The sequence below is a fragment of the Saimiri boliviensis genome, chromosome 18, assembly GCF_048565385.1.
Source record: "Saimiri boliviensis isolate mSaiBol1 chromosome 18, mSaiBol1.pri, whole genome shotgun sequence".
NCBI classification, from domain to species: Eukaryota; Metazoa; Chordata; class Mammalia; order Primates; family Cebidae; genus Saimiri; species Saimiri boliviensis.
The window spans coordinates 30,656,677-30,672,619 of NC_133466.1; the positions used below are offsets into that span (position 1 = coordinate 30,656,677).

Genomic DNA, 15,943 nt, shown 5'->3' on the forward strand with positions numbered 1-15,943 from the left:
CTGCTGAGAATGATGGTTTCCATCTTTATCCATGTCCCTGCAGAGGACATGAACTCATCGTTTTTATAGTGTTCCATGGTGTATATGTGCCACATGTTCTTTATCCAGTCTATCATTGATTTTATTCAACTTCACATACTGCTTTTCCTTTCCCACCATAAAAACTCAAAATGTTCTGCTCCCAAGTTTTCCACATGAAAAATGTTATCAAATTACTAATGATAAAGATGTAAATATATAATTGTTCACTTGGAAAGGTTTAAGTCTCCAAAATGCTAATGAGAAACTTTAGTGTTAGAAATAGCATTAATATAAGTGAGGAAAACACACAATTAATCTTTGATTTTTAAGAAATAATTAAAATGAACTGCTTTAAATTGTTTTTCATGGACCCCAGTTGTTGTTAGAGCTTAACTTACTCTTTAATGCTCAATTTACTTGAAGCTTCCATGTCCTGTGTTCTGTAAACTTCAGGATGATAGAATTACATATGTCTATTACCTATTGTCAATTATTATAAAAATGAAACCATTTTTCTTTTCTCAGTTCTAGGGAGAAGGTTTTTGGAGTATGAGACATGAATCTAATCCATGATCTTAATTTCTGTCTCATTTGCTTGCTAAATATTTTCAGAGAATTGGCAAAAGTTCTTAATAATTGAGGTTACCGAAAACAAATCACAAATTTGACACCTTTATATTTATTTCCCTGAACTAATGAAAGACTAAACCAATTGGTTAAATTGATGTGAGTTAATAATTTTATTTTCAATATAGATCTATACCAAGTGGAGATGGTTTATCTTCATTTTAAGAATTGTTTCTTAGTTTCCTGTTATGCATAAATTAGTAATCCACAAGGTTATAAAGAGAAACTAATGATGGAGCCACCAGTTATGATGATCCACAGATGAGTGAGTGATTCATGTTTTTTGTTGCTGTTTTCTTTTTCTTGTTGAGAAAGAGTCTCACTCTGTTTCCCAGGCTGGAGTGCAATAGCATGATCTCGGCTCACTGCAACCTCTATCTCCTGGGTTCAAGTGATTCTCATCCCTCAGCCTCCTCAAAAGCTGGGACTATAGGTGAGTGCCACCATGTCTGGCTCAGTTTTTGTATTTTTAGTAGAGATGGGGTTTCGCTATGTTGGCCAGGCTGGTCTTGAACTCTTGACCTCAAGTGATCCGTCCACCTTGGCCTCCCAAAATGCTGGGATTACAGGTGTGAGCCACTGCGCCTGGCCATGATTCATGGTTTTGATATTAAAAGATAGTATATCTCGTATACCCCCATGTGCTTAGCACAATGATAAAAGTATTGGTGGACAATAAATATAAAGGTTGTTTCCAAGAAAGTTAGAAAAAAAAAAAAAATCAAGGTTTAGAAATTAGGACAGAAAAACAAGAGACTAATGTATCAGTCCAAGAGGCCCACTGCCTAACAGGAATTCTGAAGGATAGCAGAGAAACTAGAGATGAAAAAATTGTTATAAAAAATTTCAAGAAATTTTTCCATAACTGAAAGAGTTCTCCAGTTTGAGTGGGTCCATCTAGTGTCCAGTATGATGAAGGAAAACAAATAAACGACAAGCAAACATGGGCAAAATATCACAAAGCACATCCTACAAAAACTTTTGATTTTGATGTTCTCCCAGCTTTCCTTGAATATGCTTTCTGGAGGACAGGATTCTTTTAATAAGCAAAGAAATCAGGAAAGAGAAATACAATAGATCTAAGAAACAGGAGATCCAGCATAAAAGAGTGATGTGAGAAAGTCTTAGGTCTAAAGAGAAACCAGTCCGTTTGGTACAAAAATATGAAGGGTTTAATTAGAGAGGTGTTTAATTAGAGTGGTGTCAGAAAATCACTGATTGTTGGAATATTAGACATAATTGAGCATCTAAAAGGTTACAATATGCAAGTATTAACTTCAGAAAATAATCAATTGCATACAAACAAGAAAATATACTTATATACTTGGCTCTGTAGTAGACTCATCTAAAGATAGTTTGCTTAATGAAACTAATGTAAACTCTATTAATTTAACAAATAAAGTGACAGTAAGATAATGGGAAAAATGACTATATAATGTTTAATATTTCTGAGAAACCTGACATGGTTAATCTGTTCCATTTCTAACTACATGCCCAAATGTAGCTTATAGACACAACTCATTTAAATTCAAGACCATGTGAGATTAGACATATGTGATTAATTTTGGACTATTTATCTTTTTGAAGCAGATATCAGGCCCTGTTGCTATTAATAATATCACTCTCTTAGAGGATTGCTGTAAGAATTAAATTACAGCAACAGTTGTTGCAGGTAAAGTGCTCAGAAAACTGCCTTGCACCCATGTAGTAATAATAAACACTGATTTAGTATCAGTACATATATGTTAAAAATCCACATACCAAAATGGGAGTTTGAATGGTGAAACTGTACAAGTGAGAATGTAGGGAGACACATGAATCAGTGTCACATCAACTGATAGTTACTTGTTGAAATTCCTAAGCATGAGACCATTCATGGTTTTGGGATTGCATTCATGTTCATATGGGCAAACATTCTAATTTGTCAAGGCTTTTCTTTCTTTCTCTCTTTCTCTTTTTTAAATAAGAGAATATATTTTGTTTTCTTCTAAACAATTATAACCAAACTTTACTTAGAGATAGTGTTGAGTGGTAAAAGACCCTAATATTCCCATTTGAAATTACTCTAAAATTTCTGACATTTCATGGCTAGATTTTACTTGAATTGACAGTGACATGACTCTGATAATTTTTTAGATTTAAGATTTTAAATTTTCATTATTTTGCTTTTCTTTCAATATTCTACTGTAAATATAGGCACTACCTATTCCTTAAAATAGACCTGTGGAGATGGAAGATGTTATCTTATTTTAGTATGTAAAAATAGGGACAAAGGGCACATTTTAGACATTTCAAGTCAAATTTAAGGATATTTTGTTACTCAGAAGAAGGAATAATGTTAAATTCCCTTCCTAATTACTGCTTTGTAAAAAGATTAGGAATGTTACTAGGATATCATTAGTATCCAATTTATTCCTTGAATTTTTATGTATCAATAAATTTTTCATTAAATTTTGTGTCCTTGACAAAAGTATTTGCCAGAAATCTATATATAAATTATATTTATATTTTAGAAATTTAAATATTCTTAGACTTATTACTTAATTTTTTTTATATTTGGAAAACACCATATACACTTCCAGCAGTGAAACACTGCTCTTTTCAGAAGCCTCTTTAAAAAATCATTGATTATTACATATTCAAACTCTTTGGGATGTGTGTCTGACCCCATAAAGTACTGATCTGAAACCTCTTCTTACTTGTTCTTACAACAAAGGCTATATGCTGTGAACTGTTAAATAACCCCTAATATTTATGACATGCTTGGTTAAACAAGAAATGGGCTACTTCAGTGTAAATAATGCACAAGTCCTCTTTAATAACATACCACAGTGCTACCTTAGAAATTGTTTTCTATTCATTGATTTGTAAGAGTGAAACTGAAATATTTCAAAACCTTACAAGGCTTTACAATATTGTTTCTAGAGATGGTAAGGAGAAAAGGAATCAATGTGTTTCTTCTCTGATATTCTGTATATCCATTTTAAAATTCTGATCCCTACTAAATCATGTACACAATTTAGATTAGAATGGTATATGATATAAGCAGTAACTACTATCATAAAAAATAATCATTTGTTCACTAGATCATTAATGAATATATAAATTGTAAGCTATGCATATGATGTGATCCCTGCATTCTAGTTAAATGGGTCAGGTTGATAGTGATAGTCCCAAATGGCTTAACTATCAGAGCAGATGTTATAGCAACAAATTAGCTTGCAGTGGAAATTATACACTTTTTAGTTTTTTTTTTTTTTAAGGATAATTAGGGGGAAGTAAATGTGAATTTTAGTAAAATAATGATCTTTTTTGAGATTATTTCATGTTCCCCTGAAAATGTTTTCCAGGATTATACAGATTTATTTTCTTTTTTATATACTAAGTGTTAGGGTGAGGGAGAAAAATCTCACGTTACCTCAATGAAGTGAAGCAACATGTAGTAAAAAAATAAACTTCTGACACATAAAATCTACTCAGTCATTTTGAGGTATTGTGTAAAAAATATTAATGCCACAAACAATAAATGATATACTTGCTTGTTAACATCATGGTAACGTTTTGTAAGTAACTCATATCAATTACGTACTTGACAATTGCATTGTATGTTCTCTAAGTTGTTTAATATGTATATTTTATTTCTTAAAAGTTCTTGCTCTGTGTCCAGGGTTATTCACCTCCAGATATACTAAAATCCAGACGATTTTCATTAAATACATAAAAATGTTCCTGGACAGATAGGCATATCCCATTTTATTCTTAACTCACTTTTCTCTAATATAAAGATTCTATCTACTCAATTATCTGCGATTATAGTACAGGGAATTCATACATTCACACATTCACAGACATGCATGTGCATACAAAGGAAAAGGATATCTGTAGGTAATTTCAAATAATACTTTTAACTATTATTCCTCAACTATATGGCCAATTGGTATCTTTTTTTACAGTTGTAATGAGGCAGCCAAAATCATTTTTTCTACTTTATTTTTCTTATCATGCGATGGAATTCTTAATGAGTATATATATGGTTAATATGCAAACAAAGGAGACACATAACATTTTTAATTTGTATGGCAGAAGAGAGCTTTCTGAGTAATCAAGAGTTTTCCAAAACAAAATATACAGAATAGACTTCCTTTAGCACTAAATTGTTAAAGAGTTATAGTCTCAGGAACAAGATTATTCAGAAGATTGTCTTCCAGTCACTTTGGATTAAATTATAATACCTTAAATTAGTTCCTATATAGACTATAATATTTTAAGTTTATTACCTCACGTTAATTTATCTAATGGTATGTTTAGTGGGAGAAATTTGACACCTGATTAGCCTGAAGGGAAAAAATGAAAATGAAAAAAAAAATTAAAATATTTAAAATGAAATGTATTACTATTTAAATTCTCTTAATTCGACATTCCAACATGAGTTATACATTGTTTAAACATAATTTTTGAGAAATCCATAAAAGATAAAGAGCAAATCCTATTATTGTATCAAAACAATACAGTTGTTCAGATTTGGTGAGTACAAGGGAATAGAACTAAGAAGCGCTGGCAAATGGGGATGCCCCTGAGAAAGAACACTACCTTGGACTCCTCCTTTCACAAATATGAACTTCTTTGGTATTGATGGTACTAAGGAATGACATTTACAACTTTTTTTCTAGCTAAGTTTCTGGGAAAGAATCACACAAACTCCCTCACCATCTCACCCCGGTGGACTTTTATTTTGTAGGCCTTTGAATCCTCATTCTTAAGTTGGAAGATAGGAGAAATGAAAAAGTTATTTATAGAAATGAAAAAAATATGAAAATATTAAAGTTGTTTATAAAGGTCATATTAACTATTCTACTTATTCCAGGTGTTTAAAAATTAAAATTACATAGGCCAAGGAAAAAATTGGAGAGTGATATTTATGAAGACTGTGAGGATGCTTCAAAAGTAAAATATCAGTTTATTACTTTACCTATAGTGAAATATGCCTATGGACTTACTCTTTTAACAGTCATCTATATGATTGTTATGATACAAAGGAGGACTCTCAACTCTAACCCCAACTACCCCACCTAATACACACCCAACCTACAGCTCACAGCTTAGCAAAGTCTATGGAGAACTGCGTTAATAAGGACCAATGAAGAGAACATTGCAAATAGCTGATATTACAACAAGACTACTCTAACAGCATTATCTGATTCAATGGGTTATAAGTGACATATTTTATTCTTTCTCCTTATATAAAGTTTTAGTCAAATTATCTCAGAGTTAGAGGTATAAATTATGCAATTATATTTAGAACTAAAAAAATCTCTGTAAAACACATATTTCCAGGGTGATCACTCTTAAACATTTATATCTCAATTATTTCTAACACATTGAATTAGTTAATTTGTTACTATTATGCTGGGTAACAATAAGTCATGCAAACACAATCCTAAGATGTAAGTTGGTGATTATGAATTACATCACTCTTGCTAAGAGTTTTGCTTTCTGTTGTTTTTAAGACTGTAAGTGTAAAAAAAAAAGTACAGATAATTTTGAATCCAAATTACTTGCAGGTAGTGTTTTTTTTTTTGTCTTTGTGGTAGCAATATAGTCAAATATTAAATTTCTAAGGAATATCATTCTGAAAATATTAGCAGTATCAAAGTTTCAGATTGATAAGCATTCTTTTGCATTAAACATAGCAAAATAATAAGAATGATTACAGTTTTCATGTACATTTCTGTTCTCAGAAGTGTTTATTTTAGCAATATGACCTCCCAGCTACAGAATGAGATCTGAAAAATGAGAAGTTGTTGTGGCTGTTAGCTGGAAGCAGGGATGATTGGATTAATTTAATACAGGTGGTTGATGATTGATGGAGATGAAGGTATTTTAGGAGGAAGTTAGTATTTGGGAAAGAGACACTCTACCTGTATAGCCCAGCGAATTGTCATCGTTATCAGAGGTGGGGATCGGCGTCCCGTGGTCGTTCCCCCTCTCTACATCTTCAGGGTCTGTCGGAAACAACACCAGAGCTGCTGATGGGGTCACAGTAGTAACAGTAGCTGCCATTTCGATCACAGCATGTCCAGACACAAGTAAATCCACATGTGACAGAAAAACACACAGGGACAACACACAGCACACTTCATCCTCGCCCCTCCTGCGGCACACTAAGCCCCGCGAAGGTCTCAGCGTCATGGTTTACAGTTTTTACTTTTTCTCCTTAATTTCCCTAATTCTCTGCTCTGCCTGCACCTTTGCTGCACTTCAAAGCTGGCGAAGGGCTCCGACTGCCCTCTGTGAGGCCGCCAGCACGGACTGAGAGAGCATATGGAGGAGGGAGAGGGCAGGGTGGCTGAATGCTAGCATTGCTAATTTTCTACCTTATTGTTAATCAAAGCTATTGACTGTGATCGCTCCCCATCATCGCTTCATCTCCTGGCGATTACAGACTCCAGGGACTGTACCTCATATGAGGCAGGGAGGATGTGGGGAAAAATAGATCTTGTCAAATAAGAGGGAGGATGATAAAAATGTCATACTTGTTCTGAGAAACATGGAAGAAAGGGGTGCAACATCACGTCTTTTAGAAGGCAACAATCTCTTGTCTTAAAGGACTGATACAAATTTACTGCAATGGATGCATGACTAAAACAACGTCTAACTTTGGATATTTTGGTTTGGATATTTTAAAACAGTTTAAATTGTTTGAGATTCTATGCCACAATCATCTGTATAAGTATTTTCATTCATCTATGCCCATTTTTCTTAAATAAAAAATGCATTTTTTTCTTCAATCGCACATTAATTTTCCTCTGTAGAATTTCAGAGTGGAGGCTAACCACAACTCTCCAGTTTCTGTAGCCAGACTCAGAGTAGCAGAGTAGCAGTATATGTGTATATAGAAGCTCAATTACACTACTAAATTTCCCTGGTGCACAATCACTCTACCTGTCATATCTATGTAAGATAACTATGAGCAGTGTTTATAGCTCTGCTACTGATAAGCAGACACAGACACAATAAAAACCAAGACTGTACCTCCTAAATCGAATAATGTAGAGCCATAGGTCATTCAAGTTCTGATGTTCTGCAGGCTTTAAAAAAAATCACTTTTAACAATATCTACAGAGGAAGGATTTCTTGGTCTGAGCAGTGAAGAAGCGCAGATGTTTATTTGGGGAACAGTGTGTCACTTATGAATGAGCCAGTGAGTACCTGCAGGTAATGCCCCTATGGAAACATCACAGAGGTCATTCATTTTGTGTCTCCACTAGCTAGGTCGATACATTTTCTTAGACACAGCTATTCAGGGATGATTTAGAAATTTTTAAAAAGGAATAAAAGGGCTAACATGAGTCCACTTGGCTTTTGTATGCAGCCTATTTATTCACTCTAATCTCCCTGCCTTCTCTCCGCCTTCCCACAAGTGTCACGTAATTATAATAACCTGATGTAGCGAAAATGATAAGAAAAGTTCAGATCTGTGCAGACAAAAGAGAAAAGATACTCACTCTTGCTTTATTCATTCTTGCCTCTCTAGTGATGGCTGTTGTCATTTTACCCTTAAAATAGATGTTGCAAGTGATAAGGCAGAAACTGTGTCCCCTTTACCTTTTCAGCCTGTGAACTTATTGCATGCACAAGTTGTTGAGGTCAAACTTTCAAGTCACATCAATGAGAAAGACTCGGGAGCAGGCATTTGTGTGAGTTTTGAGGCAGTTTTCAGAATGTTCTGTCACCAACTAACTTATCTTGCTCATGCAGACTAACCAAATATAAGAGATTGTTGTAGGAAGATCATCAGAAATTGCTTGGTCAGATACATGAAACAGCTCTTATGGGAACCACCATGCTTACCTACAATCTTGTTTTAAATGATAGAATGTGTTTTGAATCACTTTAATTGTATGAATTATTTTTTAGTAGGACAACGCGGCCTTTTAAGGGAAGTCCTACTTTTAATTTACAATCTGTTACTTAATGTGGAACCACACATTTCTAATCACTCTGTTAAAAATATAATACAGATTCATCCAAATCCACAATATAAATTAAATCAGCATGTGTACACAATATTGCCAGACTTTCGGGATGAGGTTTGTGTCCCTTTGTTATTGAATTATTCCTGAGAATGGGGATATTATTATGAAAGCAACAGAGATGAGGAAAAATAGTTTACTCTCATTTAAAATGAAAAATGTCAATCATATAAAATAGATTTTCACCTGCACGTAACCTATCTTAAGTGGTTTACAAATTTGCTTCTCTATTCCTACGCATCACCTTTCTGGCCCCCTCTCAGGCTCAGGAAAGAATAGATTTTGCATTAATCAATGAATCTTACCATATCTCTAAAGTCCATTCAATCTACCTTGTTCTGCCTTTAGTTAATGATATGCCAGACCAAAAGGAAACAAAAGGTGCTATTTTTAGCTGCTTTACTAAATTTTTTCTTTCTTCTCTTTCCTGTCAAAAGATAACAATAACATGAAATAGTCACTTGACTAACTGCAAGAGAGATGGAGGACTAATTTAAGCCCAGTTCAAAAGACATTTACTTAAATTTTTGGTTAAGTAGTATTGATTATGCGAGCTATGGACTAGAAGAGAGCGAGCAAGAGATTATTGTGTTTAACACATCTATAGGAGGTCTTCTTATATTCCAACTCTGAGTTTAGGGCTACCCAGACCTGAATCGAAGTAGGCTCAGTTGCAATTGGTAAAAGCTGCCATCCCATCTAGAAACACACTGGCAGTAGAGTTTCTGGGTTTCATGTGTCTGTCACCCCCACCAATCTAAATTCCTGAGGGTCAGGTATTCTGCCTGCTTCTCATTTATATACCTACCCACCTTATATTGAACCAAAGATAACAAATAATTTAATAAAGAGATGGTAACTAAGAATATAAACCTTACTTAAGTGATAGATGCTCAATCTGAAATAACTGAACAGGATGTAAATTGTATTTTCTGCACCAGTATTATATTCAGAGGGGGGATAAAAAGCTTACTCTAAATAAACTCAAATGCTATTATATATCCTATATCCTCAAATCCATACAAACAAATAAGGCAACTTTCAATATAAAAAGGAAGTCTTGAATCATAACATCATAGTCATTCAGGGTTGGAAATGGGTCAGATGGACTCTCATAACCATCTTTGATGAAATATATACACTCCTGTGAATTTAGTAGCCAATGGGCCTTCACTGCTTTTTGGGGAGATCAATTTCAATTTTATAATTAAGTTTTGTTTTTTCTTAAATCTGTTTTAAAAAGTCTGTTTTCTAGATTTTCTATCCATTGACTCCAAATCTGGAGGAATGTACAGAACTAATGCCTCATTGTGATAGCTTGTTTCCCTCGCCATAACCCTTAAATACTTGTGTTTCACATGGCTCCAGATTTCATCCTGTTCTTTTCAACATGCTGTCTATAGATATCTTCATCCAGACTCAAGGCTTTGATTATTTTTCATAACATATGGAACTTCTACATTTCTCAATTGGACACTCTACCGACAACCAAATTTTATTTCCATTGGTGATTCAACTTCATGTAAATTCCAACAAACTCCACACATTTTCTCAATAAACACTAAACTCACCTGCTTGTCTTCAACCTGCTGCTTTCCTGTAGTCTCTACCTATGTTACATATTTTACAGAAATATTAACATATTTTTAGAATTTCACAATTCACTAAAAAGCCTCTGGGGTTAAAACTGAACTCTGACTTATAGGGTTATTGATTATAAATATTTTGCTACATGGCTTCATATATTTTTGTGTAGAGATTATATGGCATACTTAAACTTACTATATACAAGATTACATGCATGTATATATGTACATATACATGTATGTACACACGCACATACATACATATATACACACAATATATGAGTGGAGCATCTGAAAACAGTCTTTTGCATATATAATAACAGCAACAAATATAAAAGGGAATAAACAACCATATCTTTCTTTACTATAGAAATTATGTCTTCAAGGAAACTTTGTTTTTAAATATAACTATTCATTAAATGTTTGGATTTTTAAACATTAATTATTTTTTAATTGACAAATTTAAGTTAGGTACAACATGATGTTTTGAAATATGTATGTATACATTGTAGAATGGCTTAACATAGCTAATTAACATATGCATTACCCCACATAACCATCATTTTTTGTAGTGAGAACACTTAAAACTGAGTGTTTTAGAGATGGTCAAGACGACAACACATTGTTATTAACTATAGTCATCATGTTGTACAATGATCTCTTGAACTCATTCCACCTAACTGAAATTTTGTATCCTTTGATCAGCATATCCCTAAGCCCCTACATCTATTGAGTAAAAAATGGTTGGAAGACAGCCTGTTTTACAGTGCCAAAAGTATCGCCCCAGAGGCTATTTGCTAACTTGGAAGTAAAAAATACACAGTGTAAGTCAGTAATCAAATTTAGTATCACCAAGAGCAAGTAACTAAGAATGAGAATACCATTCTGTAATACAGTATACAACATCAGCTATGAAGCCTTTCTGAAAACAAATGTTGATTTTCAATGAAGACTTAAGATTCAGCTTAAAGAGTCCAGAAAAAAAATAACATCCTTAATTTTTAGGATACACAGGTGGGAATAATTAAGGCATGAGGTATCATAGCTCTAACTCACATTCAAATGGATGAATAAAAACTATCTTGAGAGAAAGAGCTACAGTAAATATGGCATAACATTACCAATCACCCAATCTTTTTTGAAAAACATTTTAAAAGTTTAAACGATGGTGGACGAAAATTGCCTTCTCTCTAATGTGCAGCAGACATTGATGCAATGACATTTCTCTTTCTCTAGTGATACTAAAATGGGTAATATTAGATTTGTAGTACAAAGACTCATATTTGCAGTAGCATTCAATTCATCGTTCTTTAAGTTGTTCATTATCCCATGGCAGCCAGTGTTATATTGTGGACATGTAGAGACCTAAGAGAAAAGCCTGTTGGTTTAAATTCAAAATTTTATTTATTTTTAATTTTTAAATTGGGTTTGCAATCACAGCTCAAAACATTAGGGTTTTCAACCTTTTCTTTTCTTCTGTCATATTCAGTTATGTATAATAAAAACATAAAACATAAAAAGCTTCTTCCTTTTGCCCTACTTACTACAAAGTATCAAGCTAGTTTCTTTATAGATTTGCATGATCATGGTGCAGAGCTTTGGCATTAATTGACGTTTTAAAGATGACCATTAATAAAAGATTAGGGAAAAGCAAATGAATATAAACTACTATCAATATGAGAATTGTGTTCTACAAATTGGATCAATTCTCATTGATTCTTTCCTACTAATCAAGAGGAATGCAGGAAAGGGGTACTTTAAATGGAGTACTGAGAACATTTAATTAGAAACCTCGGCAATGAATTATAAATTCAGATACAAAAAAACCCTATATTTGTGAAGCTTTAAATTGACATCAAAATTCTACAAGATCAAATTAAAGTTAAATTCAAACTTCCGTTTAATCATGCATGGCTGAAATAATTGTTGAATGTAATTTATTATCTGTCCCATACTTCTGAACTGGGACTATGGGAAGGAATATAAGTTCTGTTACAGAGATTGAGAGGAAAAAAATCAGTAGGTGATTTTGGGTGGTACCTACTTAAAAACATTTAGTGAGTGATGCAAATAAAGAATTATATTTGCAATAGCTGATGAAATCTATGTACTACAGAATATTAAATAGGATACATATAAAGTTAAAAATGTACCATTAAATATTGAATCAACTATTTTTTAAAGCAGCAATATGAGAACAGAAAACAATGTGTTAGTTGTTTCTTTATGTTTCTTTCAAAGATGGGAAAACCATAATTACAATGATCCAAGTGGACGATACTTGTTAGAAACTGTGTTTTGACAAAATAAACAAACACGTTAACCTTGATGTAAAATCTGTTTTCAAATAAAATGTTTAGGGACTGGATGGTTATTTCAAAATTTGAAAACTTCATCTCCCAATGGTTTTGAGAAGAGAAAATAAAATCAGAGTAGTTTATTATTTGGATAAGCTGAAATAAACTTAATGGAGAGTAGGTAATTTTAACCTGTGGCCCGAGATGCCAGGGCTGCAGTAAATGAAAGAACAGATTGCATACAATGATCTCAAAATATATGTCACTGCTTTTTTCCCATTTTCTGATTTGGGTGATTAGATAACTGAATGAATCCAATGTGAAGAAAAGGAAGTAAAACCTGCACTGATTATAATCACAAATAATGTTTATATAATGCTTTAGTTTATTTAACACATCATTCTGTATGCATATATGTTCTCACGCACTGCTTAAAGCTCTATCATCATCCTAGCCACCATCATCATCATTATGATTCTCATCAGTGTTTCCATTTCCGAGATACTGAAATATATGACATACTTCCGTCACTCAACTAGTAAATAGTGGATCTGGAATTTAATTCCAAATTATTTCTGACTCCAAAGCACTCCACTTTTCATTACACATTGTGTCTGCCTTTTACTTATCAATCTCACTCTGGGAACTAGATGGAATTTCAATAACATACAAACAATGGGACACCAGGTTAGTGATTCTTTTCTAGTCATTGAATAAGATTGGATAATTTCACAAATCTATTTCTTAGCTCCATTAAGCATACCATCAGGGCTTCTTCATGTGTCCTTTTACAGACAGAATAAAATAAAGTATTTAATAAGGGAGTCAGTTGTGTTGAAGCAAGAAATACACAAAAAATATTATTAGAATAGGGGTTCAAAAGCATAAGGCTTTGCCCACAGTGTTTTTTAAATATATTGATTTAGGGATCAAACTGCTGACTGAAATCAAGATAAGACTTTTTTGATAATTATTTCTAAAAATTATTCTTCAACAACGAAGATACGTCTTTTGGAATAAGTTTAAGGGTAATTAAGATAGGGTCATGTCTCAATCATACTCCTATGCCTAGCCCTAACACAGTGTTTAAGAACAGAGTTGACAATCAATACAGTGTTTGTTGTATGATTAGATGAAACACTGGGCCATAGTTTTGCTGGAGTCAAGAGTTTAAGATGGAAGTAACTTTTCTTGATGAATGAATATGAATTACTTCCTTATTTGGGATGCTGTCATATACTTATATATCTAAAATATTATAATCACTATAAATCTAATTCAGAACTGTAGTATGGTAAATTGTTATTTCTAACAGAATAACATATTACTTCCTCTCTCTCCCCTGTAAATGTAATGTATACACTTGGAAATAGAATCTTATTAACTTAACTCAAGTGAGGGTCTTACTGGTAAGAGTTTTTCTTCTTGCATGTTAAAAGGGGAATAATTAACAAACTGCATAACAAATGTAATAAATTGTGATAATATTCAAAACTGAAAAAAATTATAGTATGAATAAACAAGGAAGATATTTAAATATTGCCAGGCAGGTGAATTATATTTAGGTTTTACAAATTCCCTCTGATTTGAGGAACTTCTGATATAGATATAGAGATGAAAATGATATATTCTGATTTGAATGGAGTACATTTTTCTGAGAGGGTGCTCTTGAAACCAAAGTGATCTGAAAACAAGTTGGAATTAATATTTCATTTGTCAATGTTACATTGTATTTTTGAATCTCCAAAAGTGTTACAATTCTGAAAACAATAGTAGAATAACTATACAAAAATTGTCAAGTACAATTTGGTTTTAGCTAATTCGGGGTACATCTAGCTACACCAGACTGATGAAATCTGACTAAATAAAAGACATCTAATATATATTTAAGCAAGAACATCAACAACAAAGATATATCTATATCTATCTACATATAAATAAATGTAGATATACATATATAAGCATTGTTTTATAATATATAGTTATATATATATATAAAACAATTCTATTAACATAAAATAAACTATTGCAGTATTAGAAAGGTAAATGCATTAATGGACAAGCCTATTTAGAAGAATATCAATGCCACAGAAGAAGCTTTTAATTCATTTCGATTCAACTTAATTTGACTAAACAAGATAGAGTGCCTTCTGTAGTATAAAAATCATTCTATTGATGGAGAAATGCTCATAATTTTAAAATCATTTGTTCCAGATCTCTCCTAGTAGAAACACTGACAAAGTAGAGCTCTTAAAGTAATTGGGGAAATTATGCTTCAGTATGACACAACATGTTTTTTTCTTGATGTAGGAATGTTTGGTCAAAGAAAGTCAGGGAGGTTATCATAGAAATAATGTGATGACTACCCCTTTATATAATTAAAAACTGAGCCAACTGTCCGGTTGAGGTCTGCATTTATTCAAAATCCTCAAATCAAATCTTCAATGACATCTGATGTGACAGATACCTTGCTGGGTTGGAATTTAATCTGCAGAGATTTGCTGCCTTGAACTTTATCTGTGAGAGTTAATTTCCGGTCTATTTTACTAGTACTTCTGTCTCTCCCCTTCTGTTGACTTTTGTTTGTTATTCTCTCCACCCACTTTGCCATGGTATTCAAAGGCGTTTCTTTTATTGTGCTTAGCATCTGCTACTGTTCCACTCCCTTCCAGTCAAAGCATACGGTAACTTCAACACAGGCTAATTAAATGGTGCTTGAAGTTAGTTAACAGGTGGTGTCCCAGCTGCCCTTATAGTATGAACAAATACATCTTACATTTTCAGGCACACAAATGGCACAAAAGTAATATCTAAATTAATGGAGTACTCTTTTTATAGCATTAAAATGATGGATGGGGAATCCGGAAGAAATATGATCCCTTTTGTAGAGGTAGAAACCTGGATTTGAGATATGGTGATCACATCTGAGATCTGAAGTAAAAACAGAGCTCTCCTTATCCTTTTTCTAGTCCTCCTTTGTCGTTGTAGTATATATAAATGTATTGCCTCTTTTCTTCAGTATGTTAATAATCCATGTTCATAATCACTGCTACTAGTCACTATGTAGATTGATATTCAAATAAGATTCACATGCTTTGTTAAATTCAGTCAAAATATCAAATTATTTACTTGATATTTTGAAATCACCATAGCTAAATATGTTATTATTTATTTAGATAATCAATATTGTGTGAAGTTTAGGAGCCATTAGCTAACCCTATGACTTTGGGCAAGTTTATTTATTTATATATTATTTATTGATTGGCCTCAGTTTCTTCACCTATAAAATATAAAATAATAGTATATATTTCACAGGAGTGTTGTGAGCATAAAATAAGCAATGATTTATAAAATCTTGTGATAATCCTGTACACCTAGT

General features: G+C 32.8%; 1 protein-coding gene across 2 annotated transcripts in view; it reads right to left on the reverse strand.

Moving 5' to 3' along the window:
* The window catches only part of ROBO1 (roundabout guidance receptor 1), a 1,085,200-nt gene that overhangs the window by 490,901 nt on the left and 578,356 nt on the right, over positions 1–15,943 (reverse strand). For both annotated transcript variants that reach the window (XM_074389506.1, XM_074389507.1), the window contains exon 3: positions 6,567–6,650. In XM_074389506.1, coding sequence (XP_074245607.1) covers positions 6,567–6,650 — 84 coding nt within the window. The remainder of the gene's footprint in view (positions 1–6,566; positions 6,651–15,943) is intronic.